A 14,417-nucleotide genomic window follows, 5' to 3' on the forward strand; every position below is an offset into this window, starting at 1 on the left:
TGCAGGAATCTAATTTTCTAGGGTTCAGGGTAGCCCTTAAATACTAAATTTAAGGGCGTGTTTAGGTCTGGGGGGTTAGTAGCCAATGGCTACTAGCCCTGAGGGCGAGTACACCCTCTTTGTGCCACCTCCCAAGGGGAGGGGGTCACAATCCTAACCCTATTGGGGGAATCCTCCATCTGCAAGATGGAGGATTTCTAAAAGTTAGAGTCACCTCAGCTCAGGACACCTTAGGGGCTGTCCTGACTGGCCAGTGACTCCTCCTTGTTATTCTCATTATTTTCTCCGGCCTTGCCGCCAAAAGTGGGGGCCGGGGCCGGAGGGGGCGGGCAACTCCACTAGCTGGAGTGTCCTGCGGTGCTGTGACAAAGGGGTGAGCCTTTGAGGCTCACCGCCAGGTGTTACAGCTCCTGCCTGGGGGAGGTGTTAGCATCTCCACCCAGTGCAGGCTTTGTTACTGGCCTCAGAGTGACAAAGGCACTCTCCCCATGAGGCCAGCAACATGTCTCTAGTGTGGCAGGCTGCTGGAACTAGTCAGCCTACACAGATAGTCGGTTAAGTTTCAGGGGGCACCTCTAAGGTGCCCTCTGGGGTGTATTTTGCAATAAAATGTACACTGGCATCAGTGTGCATTTATTGTGCTGAGAAGTTTGATACCAAACTTCCCAGTTTTCAGTGTAGCCATTATGGTGCTGTGGAGTTCGTGTAAAACAGACTCCCAGACCATATACTCTTATGGCTACCCTGCACTTACAATGTCTAAGGTTTTGCTTAGACACTGTAGGGGTACAGTGCTCATGCACTGGTACCCTCACCTATGGTATAGTGCACCCTGCCTTAGGGCTGTAAGGCCTGCTAGAGGGGTGTCTTACCTATACTGCATAGGCAGTGAGAGGCTGGCATGGCACCCTGAGGGGAGTGCCATGTCGACTTACTCATTTTGTTCTCACTAGCACACACAAGCTGGTAAGCAGTGTGTCTGTGCTGAGTGAGAGGTCTCCAGGGTGGCATAAGACATGCTGCAGCCCTTAGAGACCTTCCTTGGCATCAGGGCCCTTGGTACTAGAAGTACCAGTTATAAGGGACTTATCTGGATGCCAGGGTCTGCCAATTGTGGATACAAAAGTACAGGTTAGGGAAAGAACACTGGTGTTGGGGCCTGGTTAGCAGGCCTCAGCACACTTTCAATTGTAAACATAGCATCAGCAAAGGCAAAAAGTCAGGGGGCAACCATGCCAAGGAGGCATTTCCTTACATGCAGGAATCTAAATCTTTAGGTTCAGGGAAGCCCTTAAATACTAAATTTAAGGGCGTGTTTAGGTCTGGGGGGTTAGTAGCCAATGGCTACTAGCCCTGAGGGCGAGTACACCCTCTTTGTGCCACCTCCCAAGGGGAGGGGGGTCACATCCCTAATCCTATTGGGGGAATCCTCCATCTGCAAGATGGAGGATTTCTAAAAGTTAGTCACTTCAGCTCAGGACACCTTAGGGGCTGTCCTGACTGGCCAGTGACTCCTCCTTGTTGTTTTCTTTGTTTCCTCCGGCCTTGCCGCCAAAAGTGGGGGCCGTGGCCGGAGGGGGCGGGCAACTCCACTAGCTGGAGTGTCCTGCGGTGCTGTAACAAAGGGGTGAGCCTTTGAGGCTCACCGCCAGGTGTTACAGCTCCTGCCTGGGGGAGGTGTTAGCATCTCCACCCAGTGCAGGCTTTGTTACTGGCCTCAGAGTGACAAAGGCACTCTCCCCATGGGGCCAGCAACATGTCTCTAGTGTGGCAGGCTGCTGGAACCAGTCAGCCTACACAGATAGTGGGTTAAGTTTCAGGGGGCACCTCTAAGGTGCCCTCTGGGGTGTATTTTACAATAAAATGTACACTGGCATCAGTGTGCATTTATTGTGCTGAGAAGTTTGATACCAAACTTCCCAGTTTTCAGTGTAGCCATTATGATGCTGTGGAGTTCGTGTTTGACAGACTCCCAGACCATATACTCTTATGGCTACCCTGCACTTACAATGTCTAAGGTTTTGCTTAGACACTGTAGGGGCACAGTGCTCATGCACTGGTGCCCTCACCTATGGTATAGTGCACCCTGCCTTAGGGCTGTAAGGCCTGCTAGAGGGGTGTCTTACCTATACTGCATAGGCAGTGAGAGGCTGGCATGGCACCCTTAGGGGAGTGCCATGTCGACTTACTCATTTTGTTCTCACTAGCACACACAAGCTGGTAAGCAGTGTGTCTGTGCTGAGTGAGGGGTCTCTAGGGTGGCATAAGACATGCTGCAGCCCTTAGAGACCTTCCCTGGCATAAGGGCCCTTGGTACCAGGGGTACCATTTACAAGGGACTTATCTGGATGCCAGGGTGTGCCAATTGTGTATACAAAAGTACAGGTTAGGGAAAGAACACTGGTGCTGGGGCCTGGTTAGCAGGCCTCAGCACACTTTCAATTCAAAACATAGCATCAGCAAAGGCAAAAAGTCAGGGGGTAACCATGCCAAGGAGGCATTTCCTTACAGATAACATTACAGCTTCAGAAAATTACACTGTTGACTTTTCAAACCTGTTAAAAAAAAAAAAAAAAAAAAAAGAATTGTAAAATGTACTTACCTGATGTCTTGTGCCTAAAAATATATAAAGATACTTGTTATGTTTGTAAGTTGTTGTGGATCTCCTTTCATGCCCATGTTCTGTGCCTCAGAGTGTTTAATGATTAAGCCTAATCAATCAACCAAACAGTATTTGTCGACCCTGGGGGTATCTGGTTGCTGAGGTGCGATATCTGTCGAAAAGCCAGATCTTGAGTTTTATTCTGAAATCTGTAAGGGAGGGTGCTGTTCGAAGATGGAGGGGAAGCTTGTTCCAGGTCTTGACTGCAATGTAGAAAAAGGCACGGCCACCACTGCGACTGATGTAGGGTGTGCACGTGAAGACCAGTGAGGAGGACTGCTGGTGCCTGGAGGGAAGTTCAGTCAGTGGTTGATGTAAGCCGGCCCTTGATCGTGTAGGGCCTTGAAGGCCTGCCTTAGTATCTTGAACTGACATTGCTTCTGGATGGGGAGCCAGTGAAGGTTTCTGAGGTGGGGGATTGATGTGGTTCATTTTGGAGAGGTCCAGGATGAGTCTGGCTGCAGCGTTCTGTATGATCTGGGGTCTCTTGAGGAGTTGGATGGAGATACTGGAGTAGAGTGTGTTGCCGTAGTTGAGGCAACTTGTGACTAAGGCCTGGATGACGGTCTTCCTGTTGCATACTGGGATCCATCTGAAGATTCTGTGGAACATGCAAAGGGGGTGGAAGCACGAAGAGGGGGCTGAGTTGATCTGCCGTTTCATGGTCAGTTCGCTGTTGAGGATGATGCTGAGGTTGCATGCATGGTCTGTGAATGTGGGTCCGAGTTCGGCTGACAACCAGTTGTTGTCCCATATGGATGTGTTTGTACCGAAGATCTGTACTTCCGTCTTGTTGGAGTTGATTTTAAGGCAATTGGCTCTCATCCAGTTGGCTATGTTGGTCATGCCATCGTGGACGTTTGTTCTGGTGGTCGGGGTCCTCAGTGAGCAATAGTGTGTCGTGTGCGTAGGATATGATGTTGAGACAGTGGGATCTGACCGTGTCTGTGGGGGGGGGGGGGGGGGATCATGTAGGTATTGAACTGCTTAGGGCTGCGGGATGATCTTTAGGGTATGCCGCAGAGGTTGAGGAGGATCAAGGCTGTGGTCAAGGAGGGTTTCAATGTGATCTGTGGCTGCCATCAGAGTGGTTCCTGTGCTGTGGTTGGCGCTGAATCCTGATTGGGAGAAGTTGAACAGGCGGTTTTCTTCCAGGTGTTCACTGAACTGTTGGTTGCTGGCCTTCTCAAGTACTTTGGCGGGTTAGGAGAGCAGAGAGATTGGTCGGTAATTTTTTAGTTCACTGTTGTATTAGGAAATGTGAACTATGAAAACATGGCGCAACAGTAGACAACAGTAGAGTGTGACACACATCTATACATGGTGAATGAAGACTGCAGGTCACACACCTGTGTTAAAAAGAGAAAGGTGAAGAGTTCACTTGTAAGTAGAACGCATGATCGCTGTTTAAGGAAAACTCCTGTGTGGCAGGCATCTAGGAATTTATGGTCTTGGCACTCGGACACATATTCTCTTATTCTAGTTAAACACAAATGTGATTGAAGGTGATTGAAGAATAGGAGCAGAAGCTTGAATTAGCAAAAGAGTTCACAACATCTGATAAAGGGTTTTCAGAGCAGCGTGATAAAGCACGTATACAAATACGTATGTATTTATGCATGGAGCATGATTAGTTTGTTAAGCATTGTTAGACTTGCTATAAAGGATGTGTAGTAATTTAGATTAAGTCGCATTATGTTTTTCTACAACTAATGTATAGCTATGTATAACTATGTAGTGATTGATTGACATTTTGTAATGAAGTATTGTCTGACTCTGTATAAAAGAAGCTGCCTGTGACGCACCAAATAGTGACTGGCTCTTTACTGGTGTGGACTTGTCACTCTTCCTGTTGCAACAGTAAGGAGATGTTTTTACATTGCCAACAGAAGTTTGTCTTTCTTTTTATTTTTTTAAGTTACCCTGCAACACTGGGATCGAGGGAGGGTTTCTTTAGTAGGGGTCTGATTTCTGCATGTGTCCAACTGTCCGTGAAGGATACCGAGATGATGGAGGGGTTGCGGATGCCGGTGAGTTCTAAGCTGGTGTAGTTGGCTCAGAGATTGAAGAGATGATGGGGGCATGGGTTGGTAGGTGCCCCTGAGTGGATGGACAACATGATGGTCATTGTGGTCTTAGTGGTGAGCTGGGACAATTCAGTGATCATACGGCTGGTGTGTGTTGGTTGTCCGAGGTTCTTGAGGTCGAGAGCTGTGGGCTGGGGGTCGAATTTGTTGTAGAGATGGTGATCTTGCTGTGGAAATAGTCCGAGAGGGAGTCGCAGAGTTCTTGTGAAGGGTGGATTGTGTTTTCTGTGGCTGCTGGGTGGGAGTATTCCTTGACTATTTTGATGAGCAGGTGGTAGTTACTAAGGGCGGCTTTGTGGGCGGCTCTGTCTGAGGGATTTTTGGTAGAGCCCTATTGTTTTTCGTGTTTGTAGCAGTTACACTTGGTGTATCTGAGCTCTGTGGTGTGCCAGTTGGCTTGTCTTGTTGCATCTTAGCTGGCTTCAGTGTGATGATTCCGTTGGCGCATTTGGTGATCCAGTTGGACAAGTTCTGGTCGGGTCTGTTCTAGGGCTGGTGAGGCTTTGCGTTGGGTGGTGCTGAGGGCCTGAGTCCACGGTGTTCCTGTTACCTTACTCCAGCTGCAGTGGAAGAGGTTGTGGTGCTTGGTGATAATTTGCTGTGCGTCGAGGATGGTGAAGTGGACAATGGTGTGCTCGGACCAGGTGCGTTCTGTGATGTCGCTGAATTTGACTCTGTCACAGGACATGAAGACGGGGTCGACTGTGTGTTCAGCTTATGCTCCTTTAGTTGCTAATTGCAACAATGGACACATTTTCAGGGCACTGCTACAAGGAGAGACGAGCAACATACTCTTACAGCGATATATATATATATATATATATATATATATATATATATATATATATATATATATATATATATATATATATATATATATTTTTTGTGTGTGCATGTATGTTATCAGAGTATTTGTTTGCTTGCCTGTGATTGTCTGTACCTGTATTATCTACCTGTGTGGTGCATGTGTGCCTGTAGTGTTGCCATTCTGTGCATACAGTACAGGAAATTATTAGTTCCCTTCATTTGTAAGCCGTAGTGAATCTTAGGCCTGCATCTGCCATATTTGTGAAGAGATGTTTATGGGCACATTCTTTCCACTGTTGACTGTCTTGTTTTAGGCTGCTTTTCATCTCCCTGGAAGAGTTGTGACAGAAATATTGGAGCACTTTGCAAAGTCAAATTTCATTAAGCCATCATTACCTTAGAATGCATATGTTGTCCATTGTATTTCACTCCCTTATATGTTTGACAATTAATGTGTATTGGGATGCTCCGAAATATATTTAAACTGTATGTGATTAATTTCAATGCCCGCTTACTGCTTGCCTGCCTTGTTGCAAGATTTTTTATTGACCTCGTTTGCCACTGCTTATAAATGGGCACAGTTAGTGCCCATTCACAATTGCTTTATGAGATGTATCTGGGACTAGAATGCAAGTCAAAGGGAAGGGATTTCCCTTTACTACCAGATTTCCTATTTTTTCCATAGATACTGATTTGAGCATTCCTATTAATTTTATAGAGGGAACCTCGACGAAGAAGAGGCGGCTTCTCAAAGCAGAAGACGAGCAACATGACACTCCGGATGGTGGCATGGAACCTCCAGGTTATCCTTTGCTTACCAGACTACTCTGATAAACAGAAATGTTTTACATAGTGACGGGAAAGGATGAGGATGACTTCTAAGGGGATGTCACTCAGGGTGGCTGGGTACTGCTCTTTCTGTGGTTTTACACTGTTGAATCTTTTGTGATGTGGTATATGCAATGTCAAGGTTCACACTAGTATAGGTGACTAAAGAGTTATAAAAGCATGGCTTATGTATGTACTTCATAAAAGCCTTCTGGGGTAGCCCTTCCATTGTAATCTGCCCTGGGTTCTGAGGCTTTATTTAACAGACTGTTTCAGGAATGTTTTATTTGCTTCTTTAATAGTCATTGAAAGTACTATTCATGCCCTGTAGAGATGTAATGCTCTGCTGATTCTTTCTGCTCTGTGTATAATAGTAGAGAGGTATCCCAGCCTTTTACTCTACATCACTTCTTTTAAGATACAGGTGCCTGCCATGGTAAGAGGTTTTTGAAGGTGCTTTGATGATTTTAGGAAGGATTCTTAATGATTCTTTTGTATGTGTGCTGCTCCTTATGTGCAGAACTTCCGTGCCTTTATGCAAGGTGGCATTTAAAGGGCTGCTGTAATCACATGGGTTGCTTGTGGAGTTTTGAGTAATTTATTCATATGACATTGGCTGTTACCATAAACTACTTGTCCAGTACTTAATTCTCTTGTGTTGATTCTGGGAAAGGCCTTAGTCGATACGTCAGTCAGTGGTGCATTGTTATGCATCATTGATACACGCAGTACACTTGGTACATATTTGTTGGCATGGAAATGTGTTGCTAAGCTGTCTCCCACCAAGTTGTCCCCTTGAATGGTTTGAAAGATTTTTCAGTGGTTAGATGTTTCCAAACCCTACTTTATAAGCAGTGGTTTTCCTAATGACTGGGTCCCTATTTTAAGATGCACTGAAGCGAAGTTAGAATGTGAATGGCAAATCCCAGGGAAGAGATGAGTCCCTTGATGTTGGTTTGTGCTGTGTGATGCCAGAACTCTACTGAGTTTGTAGTAGAGATGGAAGATTTCTTTAAATTACACTCCATTTAAATGGTTATTTGTGTATGGGTTAATGATGTAAGCATTTACAGCTCTGAGCTGTGGAGAGACCTTCCCTTCAGTAAAATGACTCCTACTGATATAGACAACCGATGCTAAAAATGCCAACGATAGTTCTAGAATGTACCTGTAGGTTATGGGAGGCTGTCTCCTTACCGAGAAATAATGTAACTGGGGGGAAGGTATGACAGAGAAGAAATGCCACTGACACATTTCTATGGTTATATTTGCAAGGTAGTTGATTCCTGTGTTTTAGGCCTTGTAGGGCAGCTTGTTTTCTAGTTGTCTGTAAATACTGAAAAACTACTACTTCTCACATGAGAACAGTAGCTGGGTGTCACCAGCATAAGATATAACTTTAGCACCCAGGGATTCTGATGAGTGAGCAACAGGGGTGAGATATACCTAAAAAATGGAAGATTCGAAGTAGAACCCTAGGGCACTCCCAGTGTCCGCTCACAAGGCTCAGGGGAGATGGGTGGAATCCAAACCTGTTGGCTGCGTCCCTCCAGAAAGGAGGAAAGCCACTTCAGGATTGTGTCAAAGGCTGCTAATAGGTCTAACATAATCAGCACTGCCTTTCTCCCTACATCCAGCGTGCTGGCTGCAGTGGAGCAAGTTATTGGATTCCAAATATTTAGAGAGCTGATCTGATGGTTTAGGTTCTTCTCCAGTATCTTGGAAAATGCTGGGAGCAGGGCTATTGGTCTGTAATTAGACTGTACCCCAGGATCCGCTGAAGGTTTCTTTAATAAGGGCAGACTTTTGGGTTGCTTCCAGGAGCTTGTGCCCTAGCTGACTCTAGAGAAGAGTTTAACACCCTATTCGCTAAAGGATTAATTACAGGTGAACCTACAGCAAACAGGTTAGGTGGTCATGGGTCGTCAGTAAAGGGAAACCCTTATTGTAAGAATTAAGTATTTAAAAAAATAAAATAAAAAAGACTTAATTTTCCAGTGCTGAAGGCAGTCTGTACATTGTAGTGTGTGTGTGTGTCTGTGTTTATAATCGAGTTTTCTCTCGAGTGCTTGGTCAATTTGGGTTTATTCGCTGCTTGTTCTTTTGAAATGTGTTCTGATGAGGATTATGCTCTCTTTCTAGTTCACCCTTGATGGTCAGCAGAAGTTACCTACCCAAGCAGCTGAATGCTTATACTGAGCTGCAATTGTTGTCACACATTTTTATATTGCAAAGGAGTATACTTTGTATTCCTGTGAGCTTTCAAAACAGTCTCTTGTTGGATAGCTTGATTCCTCTTCGAGAAAGAGGGGACAGTCATGTGCTTCTTTCAGCGAGGGCAAGTGAAGAACAACAATGGATAAATCATTCTGAGATTTGTGAGCCTCCTGTTATTAAACAGTTTTTTAAAAAGAAGTTCGTGGCTTGTGTGACCTACAGAGCGTGAAATCTCATATCCCAGTTTAGTAAAGCATTAATTGCCACTAAATGTCCACTTCACATTCCGACGCGAGACCCGCCACCTCCGCACTCAACCCATCCCTCGCCGACAGTGGAACAAGATCCCTGAAGAGCAACTCTTCGCCGCACTCGCCGCCAACCAACCCACCCTCACCACCGACCCCAACATCGCAGCCCTCAACCTCACAAACTGGATCTCCAACTGCGCAGACAACCTTGCTCCCCTCAAACGCTCGCAGCGACAGAACAACACCAAGAAACCCCTCTGGTTCTCTGACACCCTCAAAGAATCAAAGAAAACTTGTCGCGCACTTGAGAAAGCCTGGCGCAAGGACCGCACCGCTGACAACATGACCGCCCTCAAGAACGCTACCCGCAAACACCACCACCTGATCCGCACTGCCAAAAGGAATTTTTTTCACCGACAGACTGGACAAAAAGAGCCACAACAGCAGAGAACTCTTCAGCATCGTCAAGGAGTTCTCCAACCCCAGCGCCAACGCCGTCACGCCCTCACAGGATCTATGCGAATCCCTCGCCACTTTCTTCCATCGCAAGATCAGCGACCTCCACGACAGCTTCGGACACCAGACCCAACCTAACACCACCGAACCCACATCCCCGACCATCACCCTCAACAACTGGACCCACATCAGCACGGAAGAAACCAAATCCATCATGAACTCTATCCACTCCGGCGCCCCTTCGGACCCCTGCCCGCACTTCATCTTTAACAAAGCCGACAACATCATCGCCCCGCACCTCCAGACCGTCATCAACTCTTCTTTTTCTTCTGCTACCTTCCCCGAATGCTGGAAACACGCCGAAGTCAACACCCTACTAAAGAAACCTACGGCTGACCCGAGCGACCTGAAAAACTTCCGCCCCATCTCCCTTCTGCCTTTCCCAGCCAAAGTAATAGAGAAGACCGTCAACAAACAGCTGACCACCTTCCTGGAAGACAACAACCTGTTCGACCCCTCACAGACCGGATTCCGAACCAACCACAGCACTGAAACCGCCCTCATCTCAGTCACAGACGACATCAGAACCCTGATGGACAACGGTGAAACAGTCGCCCTCATTCTTCTCGACCTCTCGGCTGCCTTTGACACCGTCAGTCACCGCACCCTAATCACCCGCCTCCGCTCCACCGGGATCCAAGACCAGGCCCTGGACTGGATCGCCTCCTTCCTCGTAAACCGCTCCCAAAGAGTCTACCTCCCTCCGTTTCGCTCAGAACCCACTGAGATCATCTGCGGCGTATGTAGGAAGTTGGCTCTGTATGTGCTATTTCAAAGTAAGGAATAGCATGCACAGAGTCCAAGGGTTCCCCTTAGAGGTAAGATAGTGGCAAAAAGAGATAATACTAATGCTCTATTTTGTGGTAGTGTGGTCGAGCAGTAGGCTTATCCAAGGAGTAGTGTTAAGCATTTGTTGTACATACACATAGACAATAAATGAGGTACACACACTCAGAGACAAATCCAGCCAATAGGTTTTTATATAGAAAAATATCTTTTCTTAGTTTATTCTAAGAACCACAGGTTCAAATTCTACATGTAATATCTCATTCGAAAGGTATTGCAGGTAAGTACTTTAGGAACTTCAAATCATCAAAATTGCATGTATACTTTTCAAGTTATTGACAAATAGCTGTTTTAAAAGTGGACACTTAGTGCAATTTTCACAGTTCCTAGGGGAGGTAAGTATTTGTTAGGTTAACCAGGTAAGTAAGACACTTACAGGGCTTAGTTCTTGGTCCAAGGTAGCCCACCGTTGGGGGTTCAGAGCAACCCCAAAGTCACCACACCAGCAGCTCAGGGCCGGTCAGGTGCAGAGTTCAAAGTGGTGCCCAAAACACATAGGCTAGAATGGAGAGAAGGGGGGTGCCCCGGTTCCGGTCTGCTTGCAGGTAAGTACCCGCGTCTTCGGAGGGCAGACCAGGGGGGTTTTGTAGGGCACCGGGGGGGACACAAGTCCACACAGAGATTTCACCCTCAGCAGCGCGGGGGCGGCCGGGTGCAGTGTAGAAACAAGCGTCGGGTTTTCAATGTTAGTCTATGAGAGATCTCGGGATCTCTTCAGCGCTGCAGGCAGGCAAGGGGGGGATTCCTCGGGGAAACCTCCACTTGGGCGAGGGAGAGGGACTCCTGGGGGTCACTCCTCCAGTGAAAGTCCGGTCCTTCAGGTCCTGGGGGCTGCGGGTGCAGGGTCTCTCCCAGGCGTCGGGACTTTAGGTTCAAAGAGTCGCGGTCAGGGGAAGCCTCGGGATTCCCTCTGCAGGCGGCGCTGTGGGGGCTCAGGGGGGACAGGTTTTGGTACTCACAGTATCAGAGTAGTCCGGGGGTCCCTCCTGAGGTGTTGGATCGCCACCAGCCGAGTCGGGGTCGCCGGGTGCAGTGTGGCAAGTCTCACGCTTCTTGCGGGGAGCTTGCAGGGTTCTTTAAAGCTGCTGGAAACAAAGTTGCAGCTTTTCTTGGAGCAGGTCCGCTGTCCTCGGGAGTTTCTTGTCTTTTCGAAGCAGGGGCAGTCCTCAGAGGATGTCGAGGTCGCTGGTCCCTTTGGAAGGCGTCGCTGGAGCAGGATCTTTGGAAGGCAGGAGACAGGCCGGTGAGTTTCTGGAGCCAAGGCAGTTGTCGTCTTCTGGTCTTCCGCTGCAGGGGTTTTCAGCTGGGCAGTCCTTCTTCTTGTAGTTGCAGGAATCTAATTTTCTAGGGTTCAGGGTAGCCCTTAAATACTAAATTTAAGGGCGTGTTTAGGTCTGGGGGGTTAGTAGCCAATGGCTACTAGCCCTGAGGGTGGGTACACCCTCTTTGTGCCTCCTCCCAAGGGGAGGGGGTCACAATCCTAACCCTATTGGGGGAATCCTCCATCTGCAAGATGGAGGATTTCTAAAAGTTAGAGTCACCTCAGCTCAGGACACCTTAGGGGCTGTCCTGACTGGCCAGTGACTCCTCCTTGTTTTTCTCATTATTTTCTCCGGCCTTGCCGCCAAAAGTGGGGCCTGGCCGGAGGGGGCGGGCAACTCCACTAGCTGGAGTGTCCTGCTGGGTTGGCACAAAGGAGGTGAGCCTTTGAGGCTCACCGCCAGGTGTGACAATTCCTGCCTGGGGGAGGTGTTAGCATCTCCACCCAGTGCAGGCTTTGTTACTGGCCTCAGAGTGACAAAGGCACTCTCCCCATGGGGCCAGCAACATGTCTCTAGTGTGGCAGGCTGCTGGAACCAGTCAGCCTACACAGATAGTTGGTTAAGTTTCAGGGGGCACCTCTAAGGTGCCCTCTGTGGTGTATTTTACAATAAAATGTACACTGGCATCAGTGTGCATTTATTGTGCTGAGAAGTTTGATACCAAACTTCCCAGTTTTCAGTGTAGCCATTATGGTGCTGTGGAGTTCGTGTTTGACAGACTCCCAGACCATATACTCTTATGGCTACCCTGCACTTACAATGTCTAAGGTTTTGTTTAGACACTGTAGGGGTACCATGCTCATGCACTGGTACCCTCACCTATGGTATAGTGCACCCTGCCTTAGGGCTGTAAGGCCTGCTAGAGGGGTGTCTTACCTATACTGCATAGGCAGTGAGAGGCTGGCATGGCACCCTGAGGGGAGTGCCATGTCGACTTACTCGTTTTGTCCTCACTAGCACACACAAGCTGGCAAGCAGTGTGTCTGTGCTGAGTGAGAGGTCTCCAGGGTGGCATAAGACATGCTGCAGCCCTTAGAGACCTTCCTTGGCATCAGGGCCCTTGGTACTAGAAGTACCAGTTACAAGGGACTTATCTGAATGCCAGGGTGTGCCAATTGTGGATACAAAAGTACAGGTTAGGGAAAGAACACTGGTGCTGGGGCCTGGTTAGCAGGCCTCAGCACACTTTCAATTGTAAACATAGCATCAGCAAAGGCAAAAAGTCAGGGGGCAACCATGCCAAGGAGGCATTTCCTTACACAACCCCCCCCCCAAACGAAAGAGGATGAGACTAACCTTTCCCAAGAGAGTCTTCATTTTCTAAGTGGAAGAACCTGGAAAGGCCATCTGCATTGGCATGGGCAGTCCCAGGTCTGTGTTCCACTATAAAGTCCATTCCCTGTAGGGAGATGGACCACCTCAACAGTTTAGGATTTTCACCTTTCATTTGCATCAGCCATTTGAGAGGTCTGTGGTCAGTTTGAACTAGGAAGTGAGTCCCAAAGAGGTATGGTCTCAGCTTCTTCAGGGACCAAACCACAGCAAAGGCCTCCCTCTCAATGGCACTCCAACGCTGCTCCCTGGGGAGTAACCTCCTGCTAATGAAAGCAACAGGCTGGTCAAGGCCATCATCATTTGTTTGGGACAAAACTGCCCCTATCCCATGTTCAGAGGCATCAGTCTGCACAATGAACTGCTTAGAATAATCTGGAGCTTTGAGAACTGGTGCTGAGCACATTGCCTGTTTCAGGGTGTCAAAGGCCTGTTGGCATTCCACAGTCCAGTTTACTTTCTTGGGCATTTTCTTGGAGGTGAGTTCAGTGAGGGCTGTCACAATGGATCCATATCCCTTCACAAACCTCCTGTAGTACCCAGTCAAGCCAAGGAATGCCCTGACTTGAGTCTGGGTTTTTGGAGCTACCCAGTCCAGAATAGTCTGGATCTTGGGTTGGAGTGGCTGAACTTGGCCTCCACCTACAAGGTGTCCCAAGTAAACCACAGTTCCCTGCCCTATCTGGCATTTGGATGCCTTGATAGAGAGGCCTGCAGATTGCAGAGCCTTCAAAACCTTCCTCAGGTGGACCAGGTGATCCTGCCAGGTGGAGCTGAAGACAGCAATATCATCAAGATAAGCTGTGCTAAAGGACTCCAAGCCAGCAAGGACTTGATTCACCAACCTTTGGAAGGTGGCAGGGGCATTCTTTAAACCAAAGGGCATCACAGTAAACTGATAATGCCCATCAGGTGTGGAGAATGCTGTCTTTTCTTTTGCTCCAGGTGCCATTTTTATTTGCCAGTACCCTGCTGTCAAGTCAAAGGTACTTAGAAATTTGGCAGCACCTAATTTGTCTATGAGCTCATCAGCTCTTGGAATTGGATGAGCATCTGTCTTGGTGACAGAATTGAGCCCTCTGTAGTCCACACAAAACCTCATCTCTTTCTTTCCATCTTTGGTGTGAGGTTTGGGGACTAAGACCACTGGGCTAGCCCAGGGGCTGTCAGAGCGCTCAATTACTCCCAATTCCAGCATCTTGTGGACTTCCACCTTGATGCTTTCCTTAACATGGTCAGACTGCCTAAAGATTTTGTTCTTGACAGGCATGCTGTCTCCTGTGTCCACATCATGGGTACACAGGTGGGTCTGACCAGGGGTTAAGGAGAAGAGTTCAGGAAACTGTTGTAGGACTCTCCTACAATCAGCTTGCTGTTGGCCAGAGAGGGTGTCTGAGTAGATCACTCCATCTACTGTGCCATCTTTTGGGTCTGATGACAGAAGATCAGGGAGAGGTTCACTCTCTGCCTCCTGATCCTCATCTGTTACCATCAACAGATTAACATCAGCCCTGTCATGGAAGAGCTTAAGGCGGTTCACATGGATCAC

General features: G+C 47.9%; 1 protein-coding gene across 6 annotated transcripts in view; it reads left to right on the forward strand.

The window, feature by feature from the left end:
- Positions 1-14,417, forward strand: part of ZNF512 (zinc finger protein 512) — a 398,138-nt gene that overhangs the window by 120,548 nt on the left and 263,173 nt on the right. For 4 of the 6 annotated variants that reach the window (XM_069233556.1, XM_069233557.1, XM_069233560.1 and 1 more), the window contains exon 4: positions 6,275-6,358. The exons of the other annotated variants lie outside the window; for them this stretch is intronic. In XM_069233556.1, coding sequence (XP_069089657.1) covers positions 6,275-6,358 — 84 coding nt within the window. The remainder of the gene's footprint in view (positions 1-6,274; positions 6,359-14,417) is intronic. 6 annotated transcript variants of the gene reach the window in all.

The sequence above is a fragment of the Pleurodeles waltl genome, chromosome 5 (genome assembly GCF_031143425.1).
Source record: "Pleurodeles waltl isolate 20211129_DDA chromosome 5, aPleWal1.hap1.20221129, whole genome shotgun sequence".
Lineage (NCBI taxonomy): Eukaryota > Metazoa > Chordata > Amphibia > Caudata > Salamandridae > Pleurodeles > Pleurodeles waltl.